The sequence below is a fragment of the Rissa tridactyla genome, chromosome 1 (genome assembly GCF_028500815.1).
Source record: "Rissa tridactyla isolate bRisTri1 chromosome 1, bRisTri1.patW.cur.20221130, whole genome shotgun sequence".
In the NCBI taxonomy this organism is placed as follows: domain Eukaryota; kingdom Metazoa; phylum Chordata; class Aves; order Charadriiformes; family Laridae; genus Rissa; species Rissa tridactyla.
This window is the reverse complement of record NC_071466.1, coordinates 219,325,082-219,339,111: the sequence shown is the minus strand read 5'-3', so window position 1 is coordinate 219,339,111 and position 14,030 is coordinate 219,325,082. Positions and strand designations below refer to the sequence as shown.

Genomic DNA, 14,030 nt, shown 5'->3' with positions numbered 1-14,030 from the left:
AGCATGTGGCGCGTGGTGGTCGGGGCCACCCGCTTGTCTCGGCTGGGCCCGGAGGTCCAAGTGCGCAATATTCGGCGGCTCCTGGTTCACCAGCACTATAATAACATCTCACAGAGCAACGACATTGCGTTGCTGGAACTGAACCACCCCGTCCAGTGCAGCTACTACACACAGCTCGCCTGTGTGCCCGACGCCTCGCTGAGAGTGTCGGAGCTGACGACCTGCTACGTCAGTGGTTGGGGTGCCACGGCTGCAAGATGTGAGTTCCCCAAAAGCGCTCGTGTCCCGAGGGCAAGCTTGGCTCACTGGGGAGACGGGCTGGGCTTCCTGAGAGCAGAGGGGAAAGCCAGAGTCGGGCCGTGGGGACATTCGCCTACGGAGAGAGGGGCCCAACCCATTACCCAACGCAAGACCAAAGGGCAACAGCGGTACAAGGCCTTCAGGACGCAAAGCCAAGAACCCGGGCAAGGGGTTCACCAGACGGGGTGGGGGGGAGGGGAGAACGGGCAAAGAGCTGCTGGGTGCTAATTCCTTTCTGTGCTCACAGCTGCAAAATCAGCTGATGTCCTGCAGGAGGCCCAGGTCCACCTCATCGACGTCAACCTCTGCAACAGCAGCCGGTGGTACAGAGGGGCCATCCACAGCCACAACCTGTGTGCTGGCTACCCACAGGGTGGCATCGACACCTGCCAGGTAGGAGCGTGCCACAAGCCCAGCCCCAGCAGCACAGGCAGCCCTGGCACAGCCGCCCAAACACACCCCGGGGCGGGCTCTGCCCGCCAAGTCGCCCTCCCGCCGCTGGCTCCCCACCCCTGCTGGGGCTCACCTCCCCTTCCCCATCTGCGGGTCCTTGCCCCGCGCACGCCTTGTCCCAGAGGCCGGGGACTCTGCCCGATCCCAATCCCACAACGTCGCTCTTTCACACGTCCAGCAGCCAGCCCTAGTGCTGACAGTGGCCACCCAACACACCTCAGGCCTCTCTCCTCCGCTGCAGGGTGACAGCGGTGGTCCTCTGGTGTGCAAAGACAAGAGTGCGGAATACTTCTGGCTTGTCGGCCTGACCAGCTGGGGGAGAGGCTGCGCAAGAGCCAGGCAGCCCGGCATCTACACCTCCACGCAGCACTTCTACAACTGGATCCTGGTCCAGATGGGACTGCGCCCGGCACCAACAGCTACCCCGACACCACAGCCAGCCTCCACCTTCACCCCCTATCAGAGGCCAAAGACAACACCAACACAATCGGGCGGGTTTGGATCCTGCCCGTTTCCACGACAGAAGCTGGTGGAATTCTTTAATCTGCTGCAGGAGCTCCTGCGGCTCCTAAGAGGGGAAAAGGCTTGAGCAGCAGGACGCACAGGACCCAGCGCAGGCTGCAGCGTTCCACCGCGTCTCCTTCTGGGGCAACACCTGCCGATCCAAAGGCAGCCTCAGTGCCAAAGGCCTGCTCAGTCCTGCCCACGCTCCTCCGAGTGTACGCGGGTGCTGACGATGACGGTTGTTGAAATAAAGTTGCCGATTTTCTCAGCTAACCGTGCCTCGCTCCAATTCAGTCTCCTGTGCAAGGGAAGGACTTCCCTGCCCAGCACCTGCGGAGTGGGGCTGCAGGCACACCGTGGGGCACAAAGGGCAAGAGTCGCTCCCGAGGGCTGGCGATGTGCCTGGTCACAGAGGAGGGTGCTCAGAGCCACCGTGGGATGGAGAAGACCGGCACATTGAGCATAGGAAGCCATGATGTGAGATGCAGACAGCTCTGGGATATGCATTAAGCACACGAGCTGATGAGCAGGGCCTGGCATAAGCCTCAGACAAATGAGCTGACCCTGGGAAACTCCTGAGCATGACAAGAGACATTGCCGACCACAGGGAGCAGCAGAGTGAGAAGCCGACAGGAGTTACGGTGCCATAAGGAAGAGCCAGATTTCATGGGTACTTATGGGGGATGATGAGAGAGGAGGGCACACTTCACAGATAACTGAAGGAAGAGTTGGGGTCATTCTGGGGAGAGGACTCTGGCAGTACCCGGTGCAGGTGGGTCCGGAGGCCTGGCTGCCAGCAACGGCAGAAGGGAACAGACGTCACAGGGACCCCGCCGTTGGAAACACCGCGTGTCCGGGGCCAGATTCTGGTGGGAGCACTGTGTGTGTGTGCAATTCACTGGTGAACTTGAAGCTGGACTCACTCACAAGCAAGAGGACATACGGATCTGGAAAGATCCAAGGTCTGTGCCAATTACAGCAGTGTGCCCAGGTGGACAAGAAGGCCAACAGCATCCTGGCTTCTATTAGAAACAGTGTGGTCAGAAGGACTAGGGAAGCAATTGTCCCCCTGTACTGGGCTCTGGTGAGGCCCCACCTCGAGGGCTCTGTCCAGTTTTGGGCCCCTCACTCCAGGAGGGACATCGAGGGGCCGGAGCGTGTCCAGAGAAGGGCAACGGAGCTGGTGAGGGGTCTGGAGCAGGAGTCTTGTGAGGAGCGGCTGAGGGAGCTGGGGGTGTTCAGCCTCGAGAAGAGGAGGCTGAGGGGAGACCTTCTCGCTCTCTGCAGCTCCCTGAAAGGAGGGGGTAGCCGGGGGGGGTCGGGCTCTTCTCCCAAGGAACAGGCAATGGGACAAGAGGAAACGGCCTCAAGTTGTGCCAGGAAGGTTTAGGATGGATACTGGGAAAAATTTCTTCACCAAAAGTGTTATCAAGCACTGGAACAGGCTGCCCAGGGAAGTGGTGGAGTCACCATCCCTGGAGGGATTTAAAAGCTGCGTAGAGGTGGTGCTGAGGGACATGGTTTAGTGGTGGACTTGGCAGTGCTGGGTTAGCCATTGGACTCGATGATCTTAAAGGTCCCTTCCAACCTAGACAATTCTATGATAAGTAGCTTGACATCCAGCCGTGGATTTTAATCAAACTTAATACCCACGGTAATATTTAAGGGAACCACGAACATGCTGTGCTTGCAAATCTAGGGAGTGATGTGTGTGTGTTTCACTACTGAACATCAGTCCTGATCACCTGGAGAGAAAGACAAGGGCTGGGTTGTGCATTTTGTGTTAAGTGGCTGCTGGTAAAGGTATTGTTCTACCCATGTTAATCTGTTCTGCCATTCGTGCCCATGAGGTATGTGAGCATGTTCTTGAACGGGACCTGGCTCTTGGGAAGACAAACTAAGTCTCTAGTACCTGCGCGTGGGAAGAGCAGTCAGATCCATTGGACTGAGACGGGGGAAACCTCCTGGGAACGAGAGTCCTCCCAATTCAGCTCCAGCCCTCCTGCAAGGAGACATTATCTGGGAGGAACACAGGCTGGAAACAGTGTGCACAGACCTCACAGATGCACACACACACACACACACACACACCTGCACAGAGTACATGCACAGAAATGATGTACGCACACACTGCATTCAGGCACAGGGTGCACATGTGCACAGGGTGCACATGTGCACAGGGTGCATGGAGATGCTCGTGGGTACAAACAGAAGGTGCAATGCAAACCCTGAGTGTGTGCACACCCATACTCAAAACACACATCTTGAACAGAGTGCTATGCACAGCGTTCACATACACATAGACTGCATGTATACGCATACTAGGCCGGTACACACATACACACAGAGCATGTGCATGCACACACAAAACATACACAGGCAGTGCATGCACACCCTACAGCATCCATGCATGCACACAGTGTGCACCCACCCATCTGCTCACATGCATGCTCACAGCGTACACCCAGCCATGCGTGTACTCAAAGATCGCACCTCGCATGGCTGCACACACACTTACTTGTCCATGCATGCACACATGCATGTCCATGCACACATACACATATGGAGGCATACACACCTGTACACATGTGTGCACACACACCCAGAGTGTTGCACCGACACAAACGTATAGCCTGTTAACACCCCACATGCTCATGTAGACATAGCCTATCACACCTGTCTCTTGGCACGTGCTCCCACAGCCCTGCAGCAGCCACTTGGGCCTCTCCTTCCATGCCTGGCTGCGTGGACGCTGTTCGTCCACATGTCCTACCTGTGCCCACCGGCGCCTCGTGCAGCCTGGAGCAGTCACACCATGCCGTGCTCAGTTTTCTTGTCGGTTCTCTGAAACTGTCCCCACACCGTGCCCCCTGCCCCGAGCTCAGAGCCCCAGCTGTTCTCCTCTCAGTGCCCTGATGGCCAGGCCCCTGATCCCCGTGGCCAGGCACTGCAGGGCAAGCACTGCCATGCCCTATGAGCAAAGGGGGCTCCACGCATTATGCAGCAGTTTTGCCTCCTGCTGCAGCACCAGCCTCCTCTGCTCTGCATCTTGGCCCTGAATAATTGATGGCAGCGAGCACAGCGGCAGCAGCAGCCTCAGCATCCTTCTTGTGCGGGGGGCCAGGCTGTCAGGAGGCCCGGGGCTGGGCGCGCAGGAATGCCGGGCACTACAGGGACAGACTGAGCTACGGAGGACAGGGAGCAATGGAGAGCGGAGTTCACCAGCATGTTAGAAAGTGGTTGTAAAAATGGGATGGGTCTTAAGAAATGCTGACTAGTAGCAACAGGAAAAGCCAGAACAGACTGACCACACGGCCTGGATGCAAAACACAGGCACATCTACATGAGAACACCCAGACTAGGGTGGACTAGGATGTTAGCCAGCCTTACCCCTGCTTTGTCTTTGGGCTGAGAGTCCTCACCTCTGCCTGCTGCGTGGTTAGTCCCAGACCACCACCGCTGTGCCTGTGCTTGTACACCATATCTGGTCTTGCCTTACTCTTATTTATTTTGGAGAAACTGACCAGATGGAGGCCTTCAGGACTTTCACCCTCAATTCTGTCCCTGTCTTCCAAGCTTTCTCCGGTTTCCAAAAGCAGACACCACAGAGTACAGGCCACAGGGTGCAGAACCTCCCCTTCTCCTCCTCGTCCTCCTTATCACTCGCTTCCACCAGAGAGCTGCTGTTGCTCTTTGCACTGTCCCTTCCTCACTCTGGTTACCAGTCACTGACCTGCTCCTACGGCCGGGCTCAACCAGCCATCCCTGAGCCCGAACACGAAACTGCCACTGCTGCACGGAAACAGGCTTTGAGAAGTGCCGGGGCTCCCACAGCGCCCAGCCTGCCCCAAATCAGGCCGCGCTCTCTGCCCGCCCCACGGGCGTCTGCACCCTGCAGCATCTGGAGAGCAGCGCCTTCATTTGCCCTCCCGGAGGGCGGGAGCAGCGGCCTGGGCCGGGCCGGGCCGGTCCGGCTAAGCCTGCCGCCCGCCGCAGGAGGGAGGCCGGGGACGGGCCCCAGCTGTTGTTAACAAACCACCCTCGACCGCGGCACCCGGGGGCGGGCTCGTGTCTCCGGCGGCCGCCTGCGCCGGGCAGGGCGGTGCGGGAGGCGGCGGCGCGGGACCAGCGGCGGCGAGGGAAGGGCGCGGGCCGGCGGCGGACTACAGCTCCCGGCGTGCCCCGCGCCGCCGCCGGGTCACGTGCTCGCCTGCGCGGGTCAGCGGGCGGTGGCGCGGCGCGTTCGGTCTCGCCCGTCCCGGGGCCGCCGGCGCGGGGCGGGAAGAGGCGGAGCGGGGCGGCGGGTCCTGCTGAGCCGAGCCGGGCGCAGCCGAGCGCGGGGGGCAGGGCTGCAGCCCGAGCTGACCGCGCGTACCGCGGGGCCGCCCCGGGTGGCAGCGCCATCGCCATGGGGCCGCGGGGCCGGGCGCTGGCGCTGCCGGCCCTGCCGTGGGCCCTGGCGCTGCTGGCCCTGCGCGGAGCCGCCGGCGTCCCCCCCAGCTTCGTCCTGTTGCTGGCGGACGACTTGGGCTTCGGGGACCTGGGGAGCTACGGGCACCCCTCTTCCGCCACGCCGTACCTGGACCGAATGGCGTCCCGAGGGCTGCGCTTCACCAGCTTCTACAGCAGCTCCTCGGTGTGCAGTCCCTCCCGGTACGTCCCCCGCCGGCTGGCGGCTGCAGCGGGGCCCCGGGCGGGCACAGAGGAAGCTCCGAGTCTGGGCTGGGCACCCGGCTGGGGAGCTGCAGCGCTGGCAGGAATGGGGGTGCCGCGTCCCAGGAGGCCCAAAGGTTCGGCTGCAGTGTCCCCATGGACAGGGGAGGTGGCAGTGGCAGCTGGGACACCGGGGAGCTGCGCTGCCAGGCCCCGAGGAACGGGGCACCCTCTGTGGCGGTTGGGCACCACGACCGCACTGCGCCCAGCGTGTGACACCTGTCTCCCCTCTCTCGCCCCTAGGGCAGCCCTGCTGACCGGCCGGTTCCAGATGCGCTCGGGGGTTTACCCCGGTGTGTTCAACCCGGACTCGCGGGGGGGCCTGCCGCTCTCTGAGGTCACCATTGCAGAGGTGCTGAAGGCTAAGGGCTATGCCACAGCCATGGTTGGCAAGTGGCACCTTGGCCTGGGGCTTAATGGCTCCTTCCTGCCCATCCACCAGGGCTTTGACCACTTCTTGGGGGTGCCCTACTCCCATGACCAGGTGAGAGGCCTGTCAAGCCCTGAAGGGTGTCCCGGGGCTGGGTGGGGAGAGTGACTGAAGGATGAAGCTTGCTTGAAAACAGATAGGCCAGGCTCGTGCTTGCCTGGGCAGATGGGTGTGGGTGGCTGCAGGCAGGAGAGGGGGGTGCTGGTGGGGAAAGCCCGTCTATGAGGTGCTCCTATGATAGGTCAGTTTTGCAGAATGTGGGTGGCAGTTGTGCGTGGGGACATGTGCCCTTTGTCAAGGTCAGCTTCTGGGCTACAAAGAAACATCTGAATTGCTGCCAGGAGAAAATGATGTTAGGGCAGTGTGGTCCTTGCTCAGTTCTAGGGTGGGCAGGCCCCTGGGTTTCTGGGAATGGCTGCCCAAAGGGTGCCCGTAGGACCTGGTGGTGGGCTGCTGTGAGACTTTGCTCCACTCCCTGTCTTGCAACACAGGGAAAAGACAAAGCGTTATTTATTCTCTCCAGGGCCCCTGCCAGAATCTCACCTGCTTCCCACCTGACATCAAGTGCTTTGGGACTTGTGACCAAGGCTTGGTGACAGTCCCACTGCTCTGGAACCAGAGCATCGTGCAGCAGCCGGTATCTTTCCCTGATCTGGTGCCACTCTACAACAAATTCTCCCGGGACTTCATCGCTGACTGTGCGCAACGAGGCCGCCCCTTCCTGCTCTACTATGCCTCCCACGTAGGAGAAGGGGAGGGCTGTTCCAGGTGCAAGGGTGGGGGAGGGAGCCTTTGTCCTGTGGGGAGAGCCGGGAAACATCTCAGCTCCTGCAGCCTGTGCTGAGCAGTCAACACCTGCTCCTGGATGACCTGCAGTTGCTGTTACCAAGGTCCAGGTCTTGTGGCAGCACCGTTCTGATAATGTTCTTGGGCTGCTTCTTTCTGGACCTTTGCCCACTTCTCTGGGACAGGAGTTCACCTGGGAAAACGTCCCATTCTGGGACTCCACATCCTCTCCTGGGGCTCAGCTCCTTTCTGCCGTTTCTGGGAAATGTTTCTGAACTTGGGGACAAGCCTCCTCTCATCTCATGGGTATTGTCACATATCTCCATGTCCTAGCTGGGGTGCTCACTGTCCTCGGGTGAACTGGGAACCAGCTGCAGCTCTAGGAGTTTACATAGCAGTCTTCTCTGCTCTTTCTCCAGCATACACACTACCCCCAGTTTGCAAGCCAGGAGTACGCAGGGCAGTCGCTGCGGGGGCCATTTGGTGATGCACTCTTAGAGTTTGATGGCTCAGTGGGACAGCTGCTGCAGGCCCTGGAGGAAAATGGTCTTGCAAACACAACCTTGGTGTTTTTCACCTCTGACAATGGGTGAGTGGGCTCAGGAGGGGGGACTTTGTGACTGGTAAGATTCTGCTGCTGTGTCGTGGGGGAACTGGAATGAGGCATTGGTTGACTGGGGCAAATGGGATGTGGTGTGACATTGCCAGATGAGACTCCAGGGACTTGAAGTGAGGCAAGAGGTGTATGCTGCTCTGGAGAGGACCCAGTGCATGATCTGCTCCTTGTTCCTGTGGCTCAGCTGTGCCCCTCCTCGTGGGCAGAAACCTCACAGGGTTTGAGCCAGGAGCATGCAGCAGCCCAAATGTACCCTGATTCCCTTTGTGTGTGGGTGGCATTGGTCTTCTTCACCTGCCCCACACCTCCTACCTCACAAGGCTGAGAAAGATGGTGGTGTGACTTGCTGGCACCATGTGTCTCTCGTCATGGCCCCATCGGCAGCATCAGGGGAAGGGGTAGCTTGAACCTGTGAAATGGATGGTAAGTCATTCTCTCTCACAGCCCCTCCACTATGCGGATGGCACGTGGAGGCAGCTCTGGCCTTCTGAAGTGTGGGAAGGGCACAACATACGAAGGTGGCATGAGGGAACCAGCAGTGGCTTATTGGCCAGGCCGTATCACTCCAGGTGAGACTTGGCACTGCTTGTGCCTTTTGCATGCTGATGCCAGCCAGGGCAGGGGTGTCATGGCCACTTGGCTGCCCCGGGACTAGCAGAGGGTGTGAGAGAAGTGAGAATGGCAGGGATGGGAGTGGGATCGGGTGCTTGAACCTTTCCTTGTGCCTTGCTGTGGTGGGTGACAGGAGTGACGCATGAGATGGCAAGCACCCTGGACATCCTGCCAACCCTGGCTACGCTGGCTGGAGCAGCTCTTCCCAAAGTTGCCCTGGATGGCTATGATCTGAGTCCAGTGTTGTTCGGGTCAGGCAAGGTGAGTCCTGTGGGCAAGCATTGTGCATGAGGGCTGGGTGTGGGGCTGGAGCTGCATGCCTGATGAGTCGAACCAGCTGGTGGTCAGGGGAGACCCATGAGCTGGGACCTTTTGGCTGGTAGGGTCATGCCATGGAGTTCCTGGGCTTCCCCAGGCTGCTCAGCTCTAACACGTGCAGCATGTTCCCAGGCCAAACCCCCATGGCTGCAGTGGATGGACAGAGCTTTGAGTAGGGAGCAAATGGGATGCTGCTGCTCGTCAGCTTCCCCCGCTCTGGCCACGTCCTGGCTGTAGTACTGGGGCTCCTGTGTGACTCCCTGGAGTCTCTGCCTGGTCTGTTCCAGGCTCTTCAGCCTCATGACTGCACAGGTGAGCCTGGCTCTGCTGCTTCCCACAGAGTCCCCGTCAGATGATGTTCTTCTACCCGCCGTCCCCCGATCCACTGCACGGCCCCTTTGCTGTCAGGCTTGGGAAGTACAAGGCTCATTACTTCACACAAGGTTAGTGTTCCCACCTCTTCTCTCCGTGGGCAGCTTTGTGAAGTCCTGTATGGTTTTGCTGTCCAAAGTTCAAAGAGAAGAAACTGAGCTGGGGGTTTCTTTTGCAGGTTCCTTTCACAGCGATACGACCCCAGACCAGGCCTGCCACGGGCTGACCCCGCTCACCCCTCACTTGCCCCCCCTGCTCTTTGACCTGGAGTCAGACCCAGCCGAGAACTATGATCTGCTGCAGAGTGGCGCGGGGCCAGAGGTTCTGCAGGTCCTGAAGGAGATCAAGCTGCAGAAAGTGCTTTTTGAACAGCGCATGGAGTTTGGGGAAAGCCAGATCAGGAAGGGCAGGGATCCCACCCTACAGCCCTGCTGCGTACCAAACTGCACTCCTAAGCCTTCCTGCTGCCGTTGCTCCTAGCCTCTGGCTGCTCCATCCCCTTAGGCTGCTCCACGCTGTAACTCTATCCCAAACACACCAGACCCCCCCAATGCCCCCGACTAACCAAGCTGAGCCTGAGCTACCCTGTAGCTTTGTCTCAGTGACGCCTCTGACTAATGGGGTGCTGGGGTAGCAAACTGGGTTGGGAAGATTACCAACCCTGCAAGGACTGCAGGTCGGTGGACCCTGTGCTCTGTGTTGGATGTTCAAGATGAGGCCTCTTGACAGAAACCCTGACTTGTTCAGGGAGGGACCACGATACAGCATCATCTCCAGAGCCAGAACAGCTCCTTGCAAACCATGACCAAGATGAAGCAAAGGGCATGCCCCAGAGTCCAGAGATGCCAGTTCAGCTGGAGGCATGCTGAGTGCCCTGCGGGGGGAACAGAGCTGGGAGCTGCAGCACTGTCACTCAGGATGGTCCAGGAGCACCGCAAGAGAAGCATGGGATGGATGGTCCTGGCAGCTTGAGGCAGGACCTTGCGCAGCCAGGGCAGAGGGGAGATGCCTAGGCAGGACAGAGGTCAGGGTGTGCATGCTCAAGCACCTCCAAGTCCTTCATGACTCCAGGAGGTGGAGATGTGGCTGGTGTTGGCAGGCCAGGTCCTCTTGTAACGTCTGTGGATGCTGGGGCTGATCAATCAAGTGGGCTGCAACCGCATGCCACCCACATGGCTGAAAGGGTCTCTGTCCTCTTGCTTGTGAGTGAGTCCAGCTTCAAGTTCACCAGTGAATTGCACACACACACAGTGCTCCCACCAGAAGCTGGCCCCGGACACGCGGTGTTTCCAACGGCGCGGTCCCTGTGACGTCTGTTCCCTTCTGCCGTTGCTGGCAGCCAGGCCTCCGGACCCACCTGCACCGGGTACTGCCAGAGTCCTCTCCCCAAAATGACCCCAACTCTTCCTTCAGTTATCTGTGAAGTGTGCCCTCCTCTCTCATCATCCCCCATAAGTACCCATGAAATCTGGCTCTTCCTTATGGCACCGTAACTCCTGTCGGCTTCTCACTCTGCTGCTCCCTGTGGTCGGCAATGTCTCTTGTCATGCTCAGGAGTTTCCCAGGGTCAGCTCATTTGTCTGAGGCTTATGCCAGGCCCTGCTCATCAGCTCGTGTGCTTAATGCATATCCCAGAGCTGTCTGCATCTCACATCATGGCTTCCTATGCTCAATGTGCCGGTCTTCTCCATCCCACGGTGGCTCTGAGCACCCTCCTCTGTGACCAGGCACATCGCCAGCCCTCGGGAGCGACTCTTGCCCTTTGTGCCCCACGGTGTGCCTGCAGCCGCACTCCGCAGGTGCTGGGCAGGGAAGTCCTTCCCTTGCACAGGAGACTGAATTGGAGCGAGGCACGGTTAGCTGAGAAAATCGGCAACTTTATTTCAACAACCGTCATCGTCAGCACCCGCGTACACTCGGAGGAGCGTGGGCAGGACTGAGCAGGCCTTTGGCACTGAGGCTGCCTTTGGATCGGCAGGTGTTGCCCCAGAAGGAGACGCGGTGGAACGCTGCAGCCTGCGCTGGGTCCTGTGCGTCCTGCTGCTCAAGCCTTTTCCCCTCTTAGGAGCCGCAGGAGCTCCTGCAGCAGATTAAAGAATTCCACCAGCTTCTGTCGTGGAAACGGGCAGGATCCAAACCCGCCCGATTGTGTTGGTGTTGTCTTTGGCCTCTGATAGGGGGTGAAGGTGGAGGCTGGCTGTGGTGTCGGGGTAGCTGTTGGTGCCGGGCGCAGTCCCATCTGGACCAGGATCCAGTTGTAGAAGTGCTGCGTGGAGGTGTAGATGCCGGGCTGCCTGGCTCTTGCGCAGCCTCTCCCCCAGCTGGTCAGGCCGACAAGCCAGAAGTATTCCGCACTCTTGTCTTTGCACACCAGAGGACCACCGCTGTCACCCTGCAGCGGAGGAGAGAGGCCTGAGGTGTGTTGGGTGGCCACTGTCAGCACTAGGGCTGGCTGCTGGACGTGTGAAAGAGCGACGTTGTGGGATTGGGATCGGGCAGAGTCCCCGGCCTCTGGGACAAGGCGTGCGCGGGGCAAGGACCCGCAGATGGGGAAGGGGAGGTGAGCCCCAGCAGGGGTGGGGAGCCAGCGGCGGGAGGGCGACTTGGCGGGCAGAGCCCGCCCCGGGGTGTGTTTGGGCGGCTGTGCCAGGGCTGCCTGTGCTGCTGGGGCTGGGCTTGTGGCACGCTCCTACCTGGCAGGTGTCGATGCCACCCTGTGGGTAGCCAGCACACAGGTTGTGGCTGTGGATGGCCCCTCTGTACCACCGGCTGCTGTTGCAGAGGTTGACGTCGATGAGGTGGACCTGGGCCTCCTGCAGGACATCAGCTGATTTTGCAGCTGTGAGCACAGAAAGGAATTAGCACCCAGCAGCTCTTTGCCCGTTCTCCCCTCCCCCCCACCCCGTCTGGTGAACCCCTTGCCCGGGTTCTTGGCTTTGCGTCCTGAAGGCCTTGTACCGCTGTTGCCCTTTGGTCTTGCGTTGGGTAATGGGTTGGGCCCCTCTCTCCGTAGGCGAATGTCCCCACGGCCCGACTCTGGCTTTCCCCTCTGCTCTCAGGAAGCCCAGCCCGTCTCCCCAGTGAGCCAAGCTTGCCCTCGGGACACGAGCGCTTTTGGGGAACTCACATCTTGCAGCCGTGGCACCCCAACCACTGACGTAGCAGGTCGTCAGCTCCGACACTCTCAGCGAGGCGTCGGGCACACAGGCGAGCTGTGTGTAGTAGCTGCACTGGACGGGGTGGTTCAGTTCCAGCAACGCAATGTCGTTGCTCTGTGAGATGTTATTATAGTGCTGGTGAACCAGGAGCCGCCGAATATTGCGCACTTGGACCTCCGGGCCCAGCCGAGACAAGCGGGTGGCCCCGACCACCACGCGCCACATGCTGATGTGCCTGGAAGGAGATGGAGAGGGGGCTCAGAGGGAGCGGAGCCACGTGCTGCAGCAGCCCAGCAGTTCCCTGCCTTCTGCTGCTGCCCCGGGGAGAGGGGAAAGCCGCGCTGCAGAGGGTGCGACGGCCCTGGCGTGCCTCGGGCGCAGGCGATGTCGAGCCGGGGGCTGCTGGGAAGATGCGGCACGAGCGCAGCCTTCTCCCGAGCAGTCTCTGCGCCGGCCCAGGAGAGCCCAGGCACCGGGCGAGGAACCGGGGCGGGAGCAGCACGTGGTGCTGGCACAGGGCACCTGCCAGCGTGGTGGGGACGGCCCCGCTCCCGATCCTCCTTACCTGGCGTTGATGAAGCAGTGGGCTGCCGTGAGGACCCACTGCGAGCTGATGAGGGACCCTCCGCAGATGTGCCCTGTGCCTGCTTCCCAGGGGTCCTGGATGCTGACGATCCAGGGCCAGGCCCCTGGCTGGGCGTCCGTGCCACCCACGACACGCGACGTGCCGTAGTGATAAGCCATGGGCCGCAGCCCGCAGGTCGCTCTGTAACCAGAAACTCAAGAGTGTGCTGCTCCATGGCTTGCTGCTGCTCTGGCTGAGGGTCAGCCGTCCTCCCTCCCCAGCAGGCGCTGCGTGGGCAGCAGGGCCAGGGAACCCCCGGGGCGCGCGTGCGCCCGCCCCTGTTCCTGCTTTGGCCCCACAGACGGGTTGTGCCAGCGGCCTGGGGGCTGGCGAGGCTCTGAGGCTCCCACGTGGGGTTGGGGAAGCTGCGCGGTGGTGGCCACAGGGGACAAGTGAACCCCATAAGGGCTGCCTGAGCTCCCTCCCCGAGCCTCGGCCACTTACCCACAGCTGTCCCACGTGGCGTGCACGGGCCAGCACAGGGCCAGCAGGACGAGGACGAGGAGCAAAGTCATGGCTGGCAGCGGCACGTGGCAGCTGCAAGAACCGCGGGCTCGTCGCCACCAGAGCAGCAGCCGGCACGGTGCCCGCAGCGCTGGCGTTGCCCACGGTGCCCTGGTTGCCAGGGCTGATGTCACACAGTCCCTGGTTCTGCTGGGCACGGTGGTCTCTCGGGGGAAGGGGGAGCAACATGGGGGGTTCCGAGCAGGAGGGGAGGCAGAAGCTGGGCTCGGGCACCCCCGACAGAGCCCCGCTGAACGCTCTGCCTGCGTGTGTGCCCCGTGGCAGGCGGCAGCGCCCGGCTCGGAGCACTGCCTGCTGACAGCCTGCAGGGACAAAGCAACGTGGCATCACAGCCCCTTTGGGGCGTTCACGGCCACCCTGCGCTCTGCAGCCCTTTGCCGCCAGGTCCTTCCCAAAGCACATACACCAGAGAACAGAACTACTACAGGCAGGACGCACGTGGCTGGGTGCTGCAGAGCCCACCTGGTGACAGCCGCGGCAGGCGAGCAGTGATGGGCAAACCAAATAAGTCAAGCACGGCCAAGGAGTGTCAACCCTCCTGCACAAAGGACGGCAGCGGGCAGGCACAGCGCAGCCCACACTGGCTGTGTCAGCCACAGCAACGCCCGCCGGCAGGAT

General features: G+C 60.7%; 3 protein-coding genes across 4 annotated transcripts; 2 read left to right on the top strand and 1 right to left on the bottom strand.

The window, feature by feature from the left end:
- LOC128904288 (acrosin-like) lies at positions 1-1,342 on the top strand. The gene is made up of 3 exons (XM_054188397.1): positions 1-259; positions 548-693; positions 995-1,342. The coding sequence occupies exons 1-3, from the start codon at positions 4-6 to the stop codon at positions 1,340-1,342; spliced, it is 750 nt and encodes a 249-aa protein (XP_054044372.1). The 5' UTR covers positions 1-3.
- A 4,203-nt stretch (positions 1,343-5,545) lies between these two features.
- On the top strand, positions 5,546-11,229 carry ARSA (arylsulfatase A). Of its 2 annotated transcripts, none has more exons than XM_054186569.1 (8): positions 5,546-5,910; positions 6,214-6,454; positions 6,924-7,142; positions 7,606-7,775; positions 8,247-8,371; positions 8,548-8,675; positions 9,045-9,175; positions 9,283-9,501. In XM_054186569.1, exons 1-8 carry the CDS (start codon positions 5,666-5,668, stop codon positions 9,365-9,367), a joined length of 1,344 nt encoding a protein of 447 aa, XP_054042544.1. In that variant the 5' UTR covers positions 5,546-5,665; the 3' UTR covers positions 9,368-9,501. The 2 variants fall into 2 exon arrangements, with proteins under 2 accessions (XP_054042544.1, XP_054042534.1); XM_054186559.1 differs by having other exon boundaries at positions 5,553-5,910; positions 9,073-9,175; positions 9,283-11,229.
- LOC128902883 (acrosin-like) lies at positions 11,149-13,402 on the bottom strand. Its single transcript, XM_054186583.1, has 5 exons — positions 13,332-13,402; positions 12,828-13,028; positions 12,232-12,497; positions 11,798-11,943; positions 11,149-11,496 (listed from the first exon to the last, which is right to left on the bottom strand). The coding sequence occupies exons 1-5, from the start codon at positions 13,400-13,402 to the stop codon at positions 11,149-11,151; spliced, it is 1,032 nt and encodes a 343-aa protein (XP_054042558.1).
- Positions 13,403-14,030: the final 628 nt, after the last annotated feature.

Bases quoted from the DNA above. Each gene is read 5' to 3' on its own strand.
- LOC128904288 (XM_054188397.1), top strand. From the start codon at position 4: ATGTGGCGCGTGGTGGTCGGGGCCACCCGCTTGTCTCGGCTGGGCCCG. The intron at 260-547 runs GTGAGTTCCCCA...CTGTGCTCACAG, and splicing joins GGGTGCCACGGCTGCAAGAT to CTGCAAAATCAGCTGATGTC. The intron at 694-994 runs GTAGGAGCGTGC...CCTCCGCTGCAG, and splicing joins GTGGCATCGACACCTGCCAG to GGTGACAGCGGTGGTCCTCT.
- ARSA (XM_054186559.1), top strand. From the start codon at position 5,666: ATGGGGCCGCGGGGCCGGGCGCTGGCGCTGCCGGCCCTGCCGTGGGCC. The intron at 7,143-7,605 runs GTAGGAGAAGGG...CTCTTTCTCCAG, and splicing joins TGCTCTACTATGCCTCCCAC to CATACACACTACCCCCAGTT. The intron at 8,676-9,072 runs GTGAGTCCTGTG...TGCTTCCCACAG, and splicing joins TGTTGTTCGGGTCAGGCAAG to AGTCCCCGTCAGATGATGTT.
- LOC128902883 (XM_054186583.1), bottom strand. From the start codon at position 13,402: ATGACTTTGCTCCTCGTCCTCGTCCTGCTGGCCCTGTGCTGGCCCGTG. The intron at 11,944-12,231 runs GTGAGTTCCCCA...CTGTGCTCACAG, and splicing joins GGGTGCCACGGCTGCAAGAT to CTGCAAAATCAGCTGATGTC. The intron at 11,497-11,797 runs GTAGGAGCGTGC...CCTCCGCTGCAG, and splicing joins GTGGCATCGACACCTGCCAG to GGTGACAGCGGTGGTCCTCT.